The sequence below is a fragment of the Mesoplodon bidens genome, assembly GCF_964165515.1.
Source record: "Mesoplodon bidens genome assembly, chromosome: 1".
Taxonomy (NCBI): Eukaryota; Metazoa; Chordata; class Mammalia; order Artiodactyla; family Ziphiidae; genus Mesoplodon; species Mesoplodon bidens.
This window is the reverse complement of record NC_138176.1, coordinates 114,548,771-114,564,974: the sequence shown is the minus strand read 5'-3', so window position 1 is coordinate 114,564,974 and position 16,204 is coordinate 114,548,771. Positions and strand designations below refer to the sequence as shown.

At 43.0% G+C, this 16,204-nt stretch overlaps 1 protein-coding gene and 1 long non-coding RNA gene across 7 annotated transcripts in view; one reads left to right on the top strand and one right to left on the bottom strand.

Moving 5' to 3' along the window:
- Positions 1-14,088, bottom strand: part of MTR (5-methyltetrahydrofolate-homocysteine methyltransferase) — a 131,520-nt gene extending 117,432 nt beyond the window's left edge. For 3 of the 6 annotated variants that reach the window (XM_081223922.1, XM_081223927.1, XM_081223926.1), the window contains exons 1-2: positions 13,678-14,088; positions 4,873-5,087 (exon numbers count right to left, since the gene is read on the bottom strand). In XM_081223922.1, coding sequence (XP_081080048.1) covers positions 4,873-5,087; positions 13,678-13,711 — 249 coding nt within the window. In that variant the 5' untranslated portion in view covers positions 13,712-14,088. Of the gene's footprint in view, positions 1-4,872; positions 5,088-10,484; positions 10,507-13,537; positions 13,636-13,677 lie in introns of those variants that run through there. The other 3 variants (XM_081223923.1, XM_081223924.1, XM_081223925.1) reach the window with 3 other exon arrangements.
- Positions 1-16,204, top strand: part of LOC308625347 — a 262,666-nt gene that overhangs the window by 218,025 nt on the left and 28,437 nt on the right. The window lies entirely within an intron of this gene.

Below are 16,204 nucleotides of genomic sequence, written 5' to 3'. Positions count from 1 at the left end.
CATACATATACATAAATGCATAACAAATGATCTGGGAAGACATACACCAACTAGTATAAGTGGTTATCTCTGGGGAAAAAATAGAAATTTGGAGTAGTGGTTAAAAGGGAATTTATTCTTATCTATGGGTTCTGTTTTATAAGAACAAATTAAAATTTAGTTTTTCAACAAAGAGCAAGAAAAACTGAAAACAACCTTCATGCCTAAGAATAAGGTTAGTTAAGTAAATGATGATATATATGTAGAATAGATTATTATGAAGTTATTAAAACCATGTCTCAGGATATTTAATGCTCATGGTATTAAGTACAAAATGCAAATTATAAAATAGTATGAAGCAATAATAATCCCAATTTAATTTTAAAAATCCAAACACAGAAAACTAGACTGAAATATAAATTAAAATATGTGAATGGCAATTATGTCTTGGTATCGATATTACAGGTGGTTTTAATTTTCCCCTTCATGCTTTCTACAGCATCTAGCTAGACATTTTATTTTTGTAACAATGAACACATACTGTCTTTATAATTAGGGAAAAAATATTTCTAAATTCCTAGTTATTATTTTCTCCAATTGTGTGTAGATTTAAAATTTTAAATAATATAAAGTTTAAAAGGTGTTTCTTCTAGCTCTTCACCCTTTCTCTCCACCTTCTTTCCCAGAACAATATCCCACTCATGGGCTCCGGATATGACACCCCTGAGATTCCAAGCCTATTCTCACCAATTTAAAACACGTGTGATATGGGCAAGCTACTTAATTTCTCCTCAGTTTTCCCCTGAATCAATAGAAAGCTGTCAAGATTAAAGGACACCATTAATAACAGCAAGGCCACAGACTACCAACAGGTGTTTTAAATATTGGTTCCTGTTGGTCTCAGCCTATCAACAGTGATGGGCTAGGAAAGCCTGATGCACTCACATAGGCCCTTACTGCCTGTGCTGAGCCAGGACCGAGCCAATGCCACAGCTACACTGGCTCTACTGGTTCTTATTATGATTGCAAGACTCACCTCAGCAACAACCATCAGGGAACTTCTGGGAAAAAAACAAGGTTTATTACTCACAGGCATGCCCGGGCCATACAGTAAGGTAGCTGGGGGAAGGCGGGGGTTGGGCAGGAATGACGGAGAGAACAGGGGGTTCTGCCTTTATTGGGGTCAATGCAGGGGTGCCTAGGGTTTTGTGGGTTCATTCTTTATTGGAGAACTTAAAACCTAAGAGCAGGAATTAGGGCTCAGGAAGCAAAAAGCAGGATAATTCATAGAGTTTACCCAGGGCTTTCTAAAAAGGGAATTTCATGGCTGGGGGAATCCTGGTTCCTGGTCTGGCTGTTTAGCTAGCAGATGTGTCACACAGCTGGCAGGACGTTTATTGACATGGATGCCTCTGAAACGATGCCTCCGCAACCAAAAGCTTAATGTCAGACACTTACATTACAATCAAAAAAGCTTAGTGTCAGACACTCGCACTTCAAATAGAACCTGGCCATTCCATTAAAATTAAGTATCAGGGGAGGGCTTCCCTCGTGGCACAGTGGTTGAGAGTCCGCCTGCCGAGGCAGGGGACATGGGTTCGTGCCCCGGTCCGGGAAACTCCCACGTGCCGCAGAGCGGCTGGGCCTGTGAGCCATGGCCGCTGAGCCTGTGCATTCGGAGCCTGTGCCCCGCAACGGGAAGAGGCCCCAACAGTGGGGGGCCCGCGTACCACCAAAAAAAAAAAAAAAAATTAAGTATCAGGGGATCAGCTCTATGGTCAGTAACTCCACTAGAAATAACTAAGTGTGAAAATAACCCAGTCTTTTTCCCTTCCTCATCCATGAACACGACACAGTCTCTACATCCAGAGAACTCCAGCTAGTCAATATTCCCCCACGAATGGGACAGCTAGGTTACACCTTTTGGTATTTACAGTCATTTTTGCTTCATGTCCCTATCTTGGGAAACTTGCTGTTCTATCTACATGCCTATCTAACTCACAGGACAAAGATTCATTCCCTCAAAAAACATTTACTGGGACTTCCCTGGTGGCACAGTGGTTAAGAACCCGCCTGCCAATGCAGGGGACAAAGGTTTGAGCCCTGGTCCAGGAAGATCCCACATGCCGCGGAACAACTAAGCCCGTGTGCCACAGCTACGGAGCCTGCGCTCTAGAGCCTGCAAGCCACAACTACTAAGCCCACACCACAACTAATGAAGCCTGCGCTCCTAGAGCCCGTGCTCCACAGCAAGAGAAGTCACCGCAATGAGAAGCCCATGCACCGCAACGAAGAGTAGCCCCCACTCGCTGCAACTAGAGAAAGCCTGAGTGCAGCAACAAAGACCCATCGCAGCCAAAAATAAATAAATAAAATTTATTTTTAAAAAAATTTACTGACTTACTAGGTGAAAGATACTGTTTTAGGCAGTAGGGATTCAGTAGTGAAAAGCAGGCCCAAATTTCTGCCCTCAGGAAGCTCATACTCTAGTGATAATCCACTTGAATAAGGACAAAGCCACATGTCATGAGTTGGGCTGGGTGTTGGGGGGGGTGGGGGGGGGTGATTTCACCAACTGCATAATAAGAACTGATGTTTGTAACCATGCCAAGCAATTCATACCCATCATGGCATTCCCAATCCAAAATATACTGGAATTTTATAATGCAATTTGACTACATAGTCTCAGGCTTCGCAGAAAAACTCGTAGAACCAAAACTCCTCAAGGACCAATTTAAAATCTTCCAGTAACTACAATTTCCATTATGACCAAAGGAAAGGCATTCCTAGTTCTTCTTCAAATGAAAACCGTTCTGCATCTTATCTAGAACAAAGTCTTGACCACCCAAGAGAAGGATCCTTTCCACCCTCAATGAATCATTTTATCACTGATTCCTTTGAGTTTTTTTTCTTTAAGAAGAGTCTGAAAGGCAACAAAAGCAAAAAATAAATAAGTGGGATTATATCAAACTAAAAAGCATCTGCATAGCAAAGGCAACCATCAACAAAATGAAAAGGCAACCTACTGAATGGGAGAAAATATTTGCAAATCATGTGTCTGATAAGGATATCCAAAATAGACTAAGAACTCATACAACACACTAGCAAAAAAAAAAATCCAAACAATCCAATTCAAAAATGGGCAGAAGACAGGACTTCCCTGGTGGTCCAGTGGTTAAGACACCACACTTCCACTGCAGGGGGTGCAGGTTCGATCCCTGCTCAGGGAACTAAGATCCTACATGCCTCGCAGCACGGCCAAAAAAACAATGGGCAGAAGATCTGAATAGACATTTTTCCAAAGAAGACATACAGATGGCCAACAGGTACATGAAAAGATGCTCAACATCACTAATCATCAGGGAAAATGCAAATTAAAACCACAAGATATCACCTCTCACCTATCAGAATACCTATTATCAAAAAGGTAAGAAATAACAAGTGTTGGTGAGGAGGTGGAGAAAAGGGAATCCTCTCGCACTGTTGGCAGGAATGTAAATTTGTGCAGCCACTATGGAAAACAGAATGCAGGTTCTTCAAAAAATTAAGAATAGAACTACTACATGATCCAGCAATTCTACTTCTGGGTAATATCCAAAGAAAACAAAAACACTAACTCAAAAAGACAGATGCACCCCCATGTTCACTGCAGCATTATTTACAGTTGCCAACATATGGAGACAATCTAAGTGTCCACTGATGGCTGAATAAAGGAAATGTTACATGTATATGCAATGGAATATAACTGAGCTATAAAAAAGAAGGTGGTTGCCAGAGGTGGAGGGTGGAGGGGAGGGGAAATGGATGAAGGGGTCAAAAGGTACAAACTTCCAGTTATAAAATAAATAAGTCATGGGGATGTAATGTACAACATGGTGACTATGTTTAATACTACTGTATTGTATATTTGAAAGTTGCTAAGAAAGTAGATCTTAAAAATCCTCATCACAAGGAAAAAAAAATTGCAACTGTATAGGGTAACGGATGTTAGCTAGACTCACTATGGTGACCGTTTCACAATATATACAAATTTCAAATCATGACGTTGTACACCTGAAACCAATGTTATGTTCTTTGTCAATTATGCCTCAATTTTTTTAAAAAAGTCTGAAACACCCTTCTCCAAAAGATAAGACTTTCTTACTTCCCTGGTAAATATGTTTGTCCTTCAAATTGAATCCAGACCAGAAAAACAGATTAAACCACCTTATTATCTCTTCTAGTCATAATCCTATGAAATTCCCATGATAACCTATGAAACAATTTAGTCCTACACTTATTTTTAAATTTTAAAAGTCTAGCAATACCCAGTTACTTGCTTCTGATTTCTTTATGTTGGCTAGCCATTTTTATTTATTTATTTATTTTTTGGTCATGCCACACAGCTTGCAGGATCTTAGTTCCCTGATCAAGGCTAGTCATTTTTATTAAAGACAGGAAAATGGCATGAAAGAAAACGGGATTTCAAGTCAGTAAACCTCTGTAACATCAGGCAAGTTATTTAAACTCTGAGGTGCTCAATTTCCAAATCTACAAAATGAGAATAACAACTACCTTTCAGTTTTACTTCATCAGGGCTGTTGTGGTGACTTAAATAAGTTAGTGTAGGTAAAAACCCTAATTTGTCCAGGATTTTATGGTTTTTCACTGTTGTTGAAATGCCTCAAAGGCAGAAAACCTGCCCTCCTCATTTCCTTATCTTGAATGCTCAATACCGTGCACGACTTTTATATGGTGCCCAAAACCTGCTTTCTGAATAAGCCACCTCTATCTGAACAAATCACCCCTTTCTTCTGTCTCCCCCAGAGCACTTGGCCCAGTGGTCTGCCCTCAGGACACCAAAGGCCTTTCGGAATGACAGGATGAAAATATAAGAACCTGGGGATGCTTTACCTTATGGATTTGGTAAATGACATCGGGCTGAGTTATACTTAAAATGTCATTGTTGCCTTTCAGGGGCCTGGCATGATCTTTAAATTCTTGTCCTCGGAAGTCGTCTTCACTCAGCTTGTGCCGCTGGATCATGGTCCCCATCCCTCCGTCAAGCACCATAATCCTCTCCCGCAGGATGGCGTCAATCTCATCCTGCAGGGTCTTCTTCATTCCTGCTTTAAAGAAAGTGAAAATCTGACTTTACAAAATGAAAGGGGGAAGACGTGTGTGGAGAGGGAGTGTAGACTAAATTATACTAATTCACAACAGGGAGTAAATGGGGCTCATAAAACATGTGCTTGTAACCTTGAGGCATTTGAAAAATGCTGCCCCAGAATGTTTACATTAAATAACAATGCTTAATGAAATAGGACACTGTACACAGCACAGAATCACTGGTAAAGCACCACACCAAGGTTAAAGTAGGCTCTAGTTGTTCCTGTTTCAAAGATGAGCAAAACAGGCAGCAAAGAGCCAAGTGTTACAAGGCCAGGCCACCTGCCAGAGAACATCTTTAGGGCTCTCTGTTGGTTCTCTGCATGCGTCCACTCAATAAGGAGATTTAGCTTGATAACTGAAAGCCATCAATAATTCCAAACTGCCATTTAGACTGTTAACTTTGACGGTCTCTCCCACCTACTGCCAGAACTCACGTAGCCTACACACAGGGTTTTCCTCACCCCTGCTCCATCTCCGGACCGATGACTGCCTAACACCCTGGAGCTTCTCAACTCTCCCTGTGCCCTTGACTTCTCCTAATTCCTGGTCCTCAAAAGCCCCAAGGCCTACTCCTTCCAATCCTATTTTATGGTCTCCAAGAACTACTGGAAAGCCACAAAACCATGCTGTTTGGAGTCACTGAAAATTCCTAACATCGAGTCTCTTGTTTGGTTCACCTTTTCTCGGCGCTCTCAACACTTCCCACGCCTGCTGTTCCAAACCTCTGCTTGCTTTTGGCACCAAGTCCTTCTCATCCTTTTCACTCACAGGTGATTTCACCTAATCCTGTACAAAAGAGTCTTCTTTGGGGAGCTCCTCAAATTCACCCCCCTCCACCTCAAAATCCTCTTGCAGCTCAGCTCCCTCTGCACCTAAGAGCACATGACCAGCTCCACCCACACCTCCCACTGCTCCTCGCTTCCAACTCCGCCCACCCCCACCTCCACCAACCCCGGGCAGCTCTATCTCAACCTGTCTTCTTGCTGTGGCTTCCTCCTCTGCCTCCCTACGGCAATTACTCTCCAAAGGCACCCACGAGCTTCGAATTCTCAAACACTGGGCTCCAATCTTAGACCCAGATTTCAAGGTGTCCACCTGTGATGGCCCCCTAGAATACCCACCTGCCCCTCAATCTATTATCCAAATCCAAACCTGCTAAATTTCCTGTCTGATCTCCCTGTTTCTGTGAATGGCACCACCCTTCCCAGAAGCCTGACCTGACAACCTCAGTGTCATCTGACTCCTCACTCGCCCTGATAACCAGCATCTACTCATATCTCAAGCCCTATAGATCTGGCATCCAAAATGCCATTCACGGACTTCCCTGGTGGTCCAGTGGTTAAGACTCCGCACTTCCACTACAGAAAGGGGGCATGGGTTTGATGCCTGGTCGGGGAACTAAGATTCCACATGCCAAGTGGCATGGCCAAAAGAACCCAAAAAACCCAAAAATGGCATTCACATTGGGCCCACCTTCCATCCCCAGTGCCACCCTTTCTTCAAGTCCTTACTACACATCCCAGCCATCACAGATCCGCTCTGAGCTTCAGTCTGAATCCATGAAAACTGAGAATAACAATACCTGCTCATCCTACCTCGTGGAGTTGTCTTACGCGTTAAATGGGATCAGATATGAAGATGTTTTGTCAAAAATCAAGTGTCCTACAAAGGTAAGAGATCACGACCACCAGGGTGACCGTACCTGGCCACCCTATATTCCAACCCATCCTATGCACCACGACCAGATTCATCTTCCTAAAGTACAAGTTTAAACCAGTTGCTTCCCTTGCTCAAAAACTTTCACCAATCCCTTACTGCCAGGCTTCCCTGGTGGCACAGTGGTTGAGAGTCCGCCTGCTGATGCAGGGGACACGGGTTCGTGCCCCGGTCCGGGAAGATCCCACATGCCACGGAGCGGCTAGGCCCGTGAGTCACGGCCACTGAGCCTGCGCATCCGGAGCCTGTGCTCCGCAACGGGAGAGGCCACAACAGTGAGAGGCCCGTGTACCGCAAAAAAAAAAAAAAATCCCTTACTGCCCACCAAAGTTACGAGTTATTCACCACAAATCACAATGACACCCACCTCTGCTGTCAACATGGCCTTCTGTGCTCCCTGAGAGAGGAACAAAGCTGGAGTAAAATGCAGCTGGCTCTAAGCTATTTGAGCCTCTTGGAGGAAAAGACTGTGACTACACCAACTGATCGCTGTTCCTAGCAATACCAAGGACAGTACCTGGAACCTAAGTGTTCATTAACTCTTTCCTTAACTGAGACAGCAAAAAAGTGAGGAAAGATGAGAAAGAAGAGAAGGTCATCTAAAACCCAAACCAGTAATGTATGAAGATTTGTAAGCCGGCATTGGGTGCAAATTTACAAGCCAGCCCTGTCTTACTGTCCAGAGTCTTAGGTACTCAATACAGAAACAGGAGCTAAATGATGGCTACAGAGCTATTTTGACTGAGTTACTCCTCATAGGCTTCAGAAAGGTTGCTCTAGCAACCCGCAAGACAAATGTGCCAATATCTGGTTTCTTTCCCAAAGGACGTTATGCTTATTTCAGGGTTTACTATTCCTTTCCAAAACCAACTCACTGGCTAATTGTTTACTGAGCTGACAGGTGAAAGAAAACTCTTCCTGAAAAAGGAACAAAGTTAAGATCCAATGATCTGACCAGTAGTACTTCAAGTACCAAAGGAAAAAAATCACTTCCTGGGAATGTGAAGAAAAGCAGGGTTTAATGAGACACGTATAATAGAAAGACTGGTAGGCAATCAGGCAGTGGTCCAGTCACTTCCAGCTAAAGTCAAAAAAGGCAATTCAGGTGTGGCATTAATTGGACACCCCATGATGTGGTTGTCCTATCAGCTAATAAGCACCCAGAATTTGACATGATTAAGTTAATGGTGACAACAAAAAAAGCCAAGAAATTGGGGTTTTAGTCCTCGCTCTCATAAGTAGCTATGGGTCTTTAGACAAGACTGTGTTTCTGAAAAATGGAGAAATATGCCCTGCCTGTATCACAGAAAGTGTGATAATAGAATGAAACAATGTGTTTGAAAGCGAATTTCAGATGTTAACAGCTGGGATTCTCAAATCACACAAGTCATGAAATGAGACATATATCCTTCACATAAACAGCCCATAAATGTTAACGACTCTTACTATGTCATTATTATTGCACAGCTGACAAAAAGTGGAGCTGGGCTTGAAACTCTAAAGGTTGCTTTCTATATACTACAGTGTCCAGCGGACCATGAAAAAGCATCACGTAAGCCTGAAGCTCTCAGCTCTGTTCATCTTGGGGCAGGAAGCAGGGATGGCATGTTTACAGGTTTGGAAATGAACATGAGTGTGGCAGAAGGAAGACAAAACTCAGTGAAAACTTTTAAATGGAGATCCTTTCAGATGGGGAATAAGAAGAGAGAAGATTAAAAACTTTAACCTATATGCTCAACTGAGTTCCTTTTTTCTTAAAAGAATGCAGCTGCAATCCACCCTGAAATGAGAGCATGTGAGCTTAAGTAGATGTGACTGAATCACCCGACTGTGGGCGCACAGGGTGTGGACCTGGTGGGAGGGGGGGGAGTAAGTGATGCATCTGAAATTTAAAAAGTATTCAAACCTTCTAGGAAAAAAACCCCAGTCTTTTCCACAATGAAATATGCCTTTGGCATCAGCAAAATGGTCAATCAATATCATATTATTTACATGTCTTTGTCCTTCTACCTCCTCCACTGACCATGTGCACACATGCTTAAGGGGACAGGAAGAAGAAAGGAGAAATTAACATAACGACCTAAGAAATGCCCCACCTCCTCCCACCCTGGTCTCGCTCATCAGTGTTGGTTTGGCTTTTCTCTACTCAATGCAAATCTGACAATGGAGTGCACCCCACTTCTCCCATTTTCATAAGAAGTCTAAGCATTTTTCCAGGAGGCCTCTACTGTATTCACTTCTCAAATCAGAAATATAGATTGTTTTCAATCTGTAAGACAGTTCACTATAGGGACTTCCCTGGCCGTCCAGTGGTTAGGACTCTGGGCTTCCACTGCTGGGGGTACAGATTCAATCCCTGGTCAGGGAACTAAGATCCTGCATGCCACGTGGCAAAGCCAGAAAAAAAAAAAAAGATAGTTCACTATTTACCATAAAACAACCCCATCCCCACACATACAAATTGTGATATCTTGTTAAGAGCCATCACATATGTAAGAGATCAAAGTTTTGTAAACTCTAAACAAAATGTGATTTTTTTATGAGAAACTTGATAAACTTACTCTGTAATTTATGTGGAAGACTAAAAGTCCAGAAAGAGCTAAGTTAACTTTTAGAAAGTAGGAAGAGATTATTTGGCCTACCAAATACTATGATATACTACAAAACAGTGTCATAAAATAAGGAAAGTAAAATATAGAATATCTTTATTACTTAGCATAGGGAAAGACTTCCAAAGACTCAAAAAGCTCAACCTATAATGTTAAAAAAAAAAAAGGTGAATTTGATTACATAAAAACTAAGAATTTCTGTTAAATGAAAGTCACCACAGACAAAAGTAATAAACAGATTATGAATTGGAGGAAGATTCTGCAATGTCTATAACTGAAAGGGACTGGGAGTTCCCTGGCAGTCCAGTGGTTAGGACTGCACGCTTCCACTGCTGGGGGCCCAGGTTCGATTCCTGCTCAGGGAACTAAGATTCCGCAAGCAGCACGGCATGGCCAAAGGAAAAAAAAAAATTTTTTTTTTTAAAGTGTAAGTGAAAGGGACTAACATCTATAATGTACCAGGAGCTCCTACAAATCAGTAAGAAATCAAATAGAAAAATGGGCAAAAGATGTGAATAAGCAAACCAAGAGAAGGAAAAACTGAATAACCAACAAGTATATGAAGAGATGTTCCAACTCATTAACTATCAGAGAGACAGGAATTAAAACAAGACAAAACCAATATATACACAATGGATGGGCAATAATTAGAAGACTGGATAATGCCAAAGGAAATCTGAACTCTTGCTTTTTGGAACATAGACAGATACAGCCATTGTGGAGAGCAGCCTAGTAGGAGTCAGTAAAATTAAGCATGAGGAAAACCCAACAATCTTACTCCTGGTATTTCCCAAACAAAGTCTCCATCGATCAATAGAGAACACATCAGAGGATGTTTATAGAAGTGGCAAGTTGCAGACAACCTTGGGAAACGGCAAAGTCAAATGTGCAGGATGCTCATGAGGAATACTACTGGGTGGTGGCCGGATCTACCTCTGTTTTGCTCTATTGTACAGACAGGATATTGAGGGAGAAATTTAGAAATAACTAACTACCAGGTTTATATTTATATGAATTAAAAATACATACACAGGGCTTCCCTGGTGGCGCAGTGGTTGAGAGTCCGCCTGCTGATGCAGGGCACGCGGGTTCGTGCCCCGGTCCGGGAAGATCCCACATGCCGCGGAGCGGCTGGGCCCGTGAGCCATGGCCGCTGAGCCTGCGCATCCGGAGCCTGTGCTCCGCAACGGGAGAGGCCACAACAGTGAGAGGCCCGCGTAACACACACACACACACACACACACACACACACACACACACACACACACACACACAAAATACATACACAGACTAGAGTCTACAAGGAAATGTACAAATACATGAAAATATGTGAAACTGGAGCGAGAGAATTGTGAACAGAAAATAGAGGCAAAAGGGAACACATAATAAAACAAATATGAGTGGGAATTGTAAGGGTTGAATACAAAACTCCTCTGCAACTGAGGTCCTTAAAAATCCAATGCATCTACATTTTCCACATGCTCATTTATCCTTTGGGGGATAACGTAAGATTTACGGTAAGAGAAACTAAAAGATCCTCCTCCCATATTTGTTAGCATAAGTGTTCACTGTTCTAATCTCCATGTGTTCCCCAAGACTTTCCAGTAGGGGATTATCCTTCACTGGCTTCTAATCACCATTGCTCCTCCAGAACCTTCTCATAAGAGTAAGTCGCCTTAACAATTCTCCTTTCCCTTGGCAGAGTGAGCATTTGTTGAAATGCTGCTCTTCCATAAATAACAAAAACAACAAAACAAACCTCTGGTATTTATCTGTATTCAGTTCATTAGGTCTAGAACATTCTGTACATTTTACTCCTGACTAGTCAGGTTCTAAACAGAGCAGACTCTCCCTAACATCTTTCACAGTAGAAGTTTTGCAGGTCCTTCATTTAACTGACTAGTTGCAACACTGTCTCAGAAATATCTTTAAGTTTAACATATATATGTATTATATAGATACGCAGTCCAGAAGAGAGAGTCTTTGTCTAGCGAGCCTAAGAGATTACAGTGTTTTTCCCAGTTTGAGAGGACCTAGCCAATGTATTTTGTTTATTTGGGTGAATTTTTTTCTATCATTAACGTTTTATTTCCCAGTAATAATACTGTGATTCATAATAAGTGCTCCAAAGAATAAACAAACATGGGTGAACTGGTTAAAACACCAATTAGATGTTGAGGTGGGTAAGTCAGATAGTATCACCTTTAAGAACCATCCTGAAGAATGACAAGATGAAGGCATAAACCAATAAGCCCCTAATACACAGGATTTTAGGTAATAAATTAGTGTCAGGAACACATTTCCTCTGGGGATAGAATGATCCCATGTAGCTGATTTATTTAGGACTCCCATATCCACTGCACTAACTGGGGAACACATAGAGCAAGGAAAAGAAGTTTTCATTTTCTGCACTGTAAACAAATGATCCCAACACATTCTCAGCAGTTTCCTGACTTTACTATATTAAAGACTATCTTACTGCTGCCCTATAAGTCCCTTGCAAGATACTTCATTTTTGAATCTCTAACTTCTAGGTTGCACCAACTTGCTACACTTTGTAGACATCTCTTAGCTTGTGCAATGTTGCATTTCTGAAATACACTATTTCCGCTTTGATTTTAATAAGACAGGGAAGAATTAGAATCAGGTAACTGGCTGATATCAATTCACTGGCTCATTTACTCATTCTTTCATTAATCACTTAACAACTGAGTTCCAGATAACACACATAGCAAGGATGAAACTAAGCAATGTTTAGAAGCTGTAGTTAAACTTTTCTCACAAGAAGTATTTGCTAGCCCACCAGTCTCTTTCCTAAGGGGGTACAACCATGGTCTGAGGTCATGGACATTTAGGCTTAAGGCCTGACCTCGAGATTCAAGAATTCCCAGCTCTTCATTAAAGAGCTTCACTAAGACTGGACACCAGTAAGTAACTAAGTAAGGGTTTTTAGGAAGTTAAAACCTGATTCTCACCCCAACATACAGGCGGCCCACACAGAGAGAAGCTGTAGAAGTGAGCCTTGGGGTCAGGGAGCTGAGCTAGATTCAAATACTCAACAATTTTCCTTTCATCTGCTGTACAGAGATCACTCAGTAGTCAAACTATTCTAAATCTTTAGAGGCATTTTGCTGCTGGATAAGGGAAACCATATACCTCCTTTTTTAATTAAATGGGGAGGGAAAGGCCAGAAGTCATCGGTAAGAGATATTGTTCAAATAAATAAATGACACCCCTGTGGGTGATATAGGTCTTACTTTATAGCAACAGTGATCAAAAGTTTCTCAGTCATAGTTCCACTTGTTTCATGAACAATTCTAACGGTCCCATTTATCAGGACTTTACAATCTAAAGGGTCACTAGCTCACCTCTGAAAAATTTCCGAGTTATGAATTCAGTCTTCACGCTCCTCCCTGAGCTGAAGGGCATCATCTGTCATAGCACTGCTACTGTTCAGTCCTTATTACTGATTCTCTTGTTTCTTCATTTTCTACTTCAAACCTCACATGTTTTTATGGGTGTATTTGTCCACAAATTATAATCAGGGACGGCGTTAAAGGCCCAGAGCTCATTTTAAAGCTGAAAATATATTCTGTTCTTGTGCTAAACTAGTTTGTTTTTTGCCCCTCATTGTTGATGCCAGAGCCACCAACATCAAAATCACTCAAGATTATTACTCCACATCCCGACCTACTACGTACCTACTAATCTATTTTAACATAGTGATTCTATGCACACTGGAGTTTGCAGAACTACTGCTCTAACCCCGAAGTGGAAAACAGAACTTCAACGCAGTTTTAAATAGTTCTCTGGGCTTCCTTATCTCTCAGCGCCTGAACCTTCTTTGGCTTAGGTGCTCAGTAAACATATGCTGAATGAGAACGTGAAATCATGCAAAACTTCCATAGGGCCCTGCAGGAATATGCTACGTCAAACTGCAAAGTGTAGTTACCTTGACGTTCAGAATGTGTTTCGGGGGCACTGCGGGGAGGGGGTGTGCTCTACGGATTTGATGGTTTGTTTGCCTGGGGAAGAAGGGGGAAGTGGGTGGAGGGAAGGAACGCAGCAAGAAAACGTGGTACCTCAGGGCTCCTCCGCAAGTTCAAAGGCGCCGCCCGCCCACGGGGAAACCTAACCAGGTGTCTCCGGGTGGTGACTGAATCACCCCAGGGATTAGGAGGCAATAAACCACCGAAGCGCGGAGAGCGGGTCGCAGCGTTACCGGATGGCGTCAGGTCGTGGAGCGCGGGGGACATGCTGCGGAGTCCTCTCCTCCTCGGGCCGGGGACGCGGCGGGAAAGACGCACCCTCCCTCCACACGTGACGGCCCAGAGCCACGCCAGCCAGCGCGGGGCCAGTGGTTCACAGAAGGCCGGAGTCCGGGGGACAATGGGGGGGGCCTCCCCTCAGGACCCGGGCGCGGCGCGGCGAAGACAGGCGGACCCCTGGCCCAGACCACTGCTCAAGCACGTGCTTTTTTCTCGGCCACCTGGCCTGTCCTCGGCAAAGGCCTGGCGGCTAGACAAGCGCGACCGGAGGCCGGGTCGCCGGGAGGGTGCGGGATAGACCCGAAGAGGAGGACGACGTGGCGGCCGAGGCGCGGGCCGAGGCGCGGGCCGAGGCTCTGAGTAGGGTTTGGGGCAACTCAGAATACTGTTAGTTTCTGCGCGCAATCCAGCCTCAGCGTGGGAGGACCCGCCCTTCAGGCCCGTGATTGGTCTGTAGGAGCTCGTCGCGGCTCTATGGGCTGCTAGATCTCAACCACTCACCTGAGGCTTTGCCCCCAGGAGTTTCTGGGAGATGTAGTCCAGCGTCCCAGGTGCCCCTATGAGGCTTTGCGCATCTCAGCCCAGCGTCCGAAAGTGCTGCCGCAGCGGGTCTCCCCAAGTTTAAATCCTGGTGCGAAGTTGGCGCTGACTTCAACATGTTGTATGATGTCAAGAGCCCGGTACTTGGGAGTCTTGGAAAACCAGGTGCGAGTCATGCTTTACTGTTGACTGGCGCGGGGCAAGATACTTAACCTCTTCGTCTCCACTCTACACTTTATAAAATAGGAAATGATAGGGTGGTGATAATTACTATTTTATAAGGTTGTAGTAGGGATCAAATAAGATCGTGTGAACGCGCTGGGAAAACTATGAAGTACATATATGCGTGTTAATTGTCACTTACTGACAATAAACGTTTATTGAGCGCGCACTATGTGTCAGGCTTTGGGCTACACACTTGGAATGCAAAGACAAGGTACATCACACCCCCCACCTTTGTCTTAAGAGGAAGAACTCAGTCTGGTTAAGACTAGTAATTGAACAGGGAAAAATTAAAAGAATCACATACATTGTGCTAAAGGAACTCAGAAACCCAAGGGTGTTGGGGGAAGGTTTCGAAGAAGGCTCTGAGTTCTGAAGGAAAGGTGTGTGCCAGCTAAGGCCATTCCAGTTGGGAGAAACTTCCAGGTAGAACATAGCACTTGAGAGAATTTGAAAATAAAAGACAGCTGTGTAAGGCTAAGCATGCTAGGAGGAAAAGCAAATGAATCTAGAAAAAATAAAATAGAGACAAAATTAGGAAGCCTACTAACTTTCAGAAAGAGCACAAATTTGCTTGCCCTTCTCATTTTGCTGTATGTAATTGTACCTCAATTGTTTAAATCTACAAAATTATAGTAATGTGTATAGCATTCTTACCAAGGTCGGTCATACCTGGAGGGGGGAAAATGGAGTGAGTGGGGAGAGAATGAAACAAGAGTGTGAGAGGGAGGGGATATCCCTGAATAGCTGAAGGTCTTGTTAAGATTGTAAGGGCTAGTTTAAAATTTTTCACCTCTCTCTCCAAGTTTGTTGATGTCTCTCTTGAAAAGTAATCTTAAAGGCACCTAGTCATTTACTATCCCCTATCCTAGTAAAAATTCCAGGTATTGTATATCAGTCTCTGTTGTTAGCAAGTCGTCAGAAGTTTACTTTCTCAGATAAAACTGACCAAATTCATTATTTTCTTAGTTGTAAAAGGGGAACAAGATTTAAGGGATACATAATGCCTAAAGCGGCAGTGAATTCCTACTACAAAAACTCACACAACTTAAAAGTTCCAAGAATACTCGTGTGGGTTGAATTGTGTCCCCCCAGGAAGATATGTTGAGGTTAGTCCTAAACTCGGGTACTTTAGAATGTGAACAAATTTGGATATGGGGTGGTGGTTGATGTAATTAACATGAAATCATACAGGAGCAGAGTGGCATCCTTATAGGAAAAGGAGAGAGATGCACAAGAAGAAAACAGTCATGTGACAGTGAAGGCAGATATTGGTGTGATGCAGCTACAAACTGTGAAGTAGAATTCATAGTTTATGGCCTGACAAGAAGAATTTAAACATAAAAAATTCTCCTCTGCCCTTTGGCCTCCTCTCTCCTGCCACTGTGCATTGTGTGTCTACATTATGCATGGACCAAACTTTCCGCATCAGCAGGATGATGCTCAACCATAAAGAGCAACATTCTCCCAGCACCAAGACAACTCCTTAAAAGATAATTTTCCTTCTTGAGCTTGTAAGGGGTCACATGACCCACCACCTTGTACTTGCAGATCCGGATTATGTAAACTGTCAATAATAGGTCATTTGATGTACAGCCCTCTGTCTCAAAAAACTTAGGTAACAGTGCCTTTACTTCTAACGGGCGGAACAGTTCTCAGAGCTTTCTGAGATGCTTTTCCCCAGTTATAATCCTCAAATTTGGCTCAAATAAAATTTTC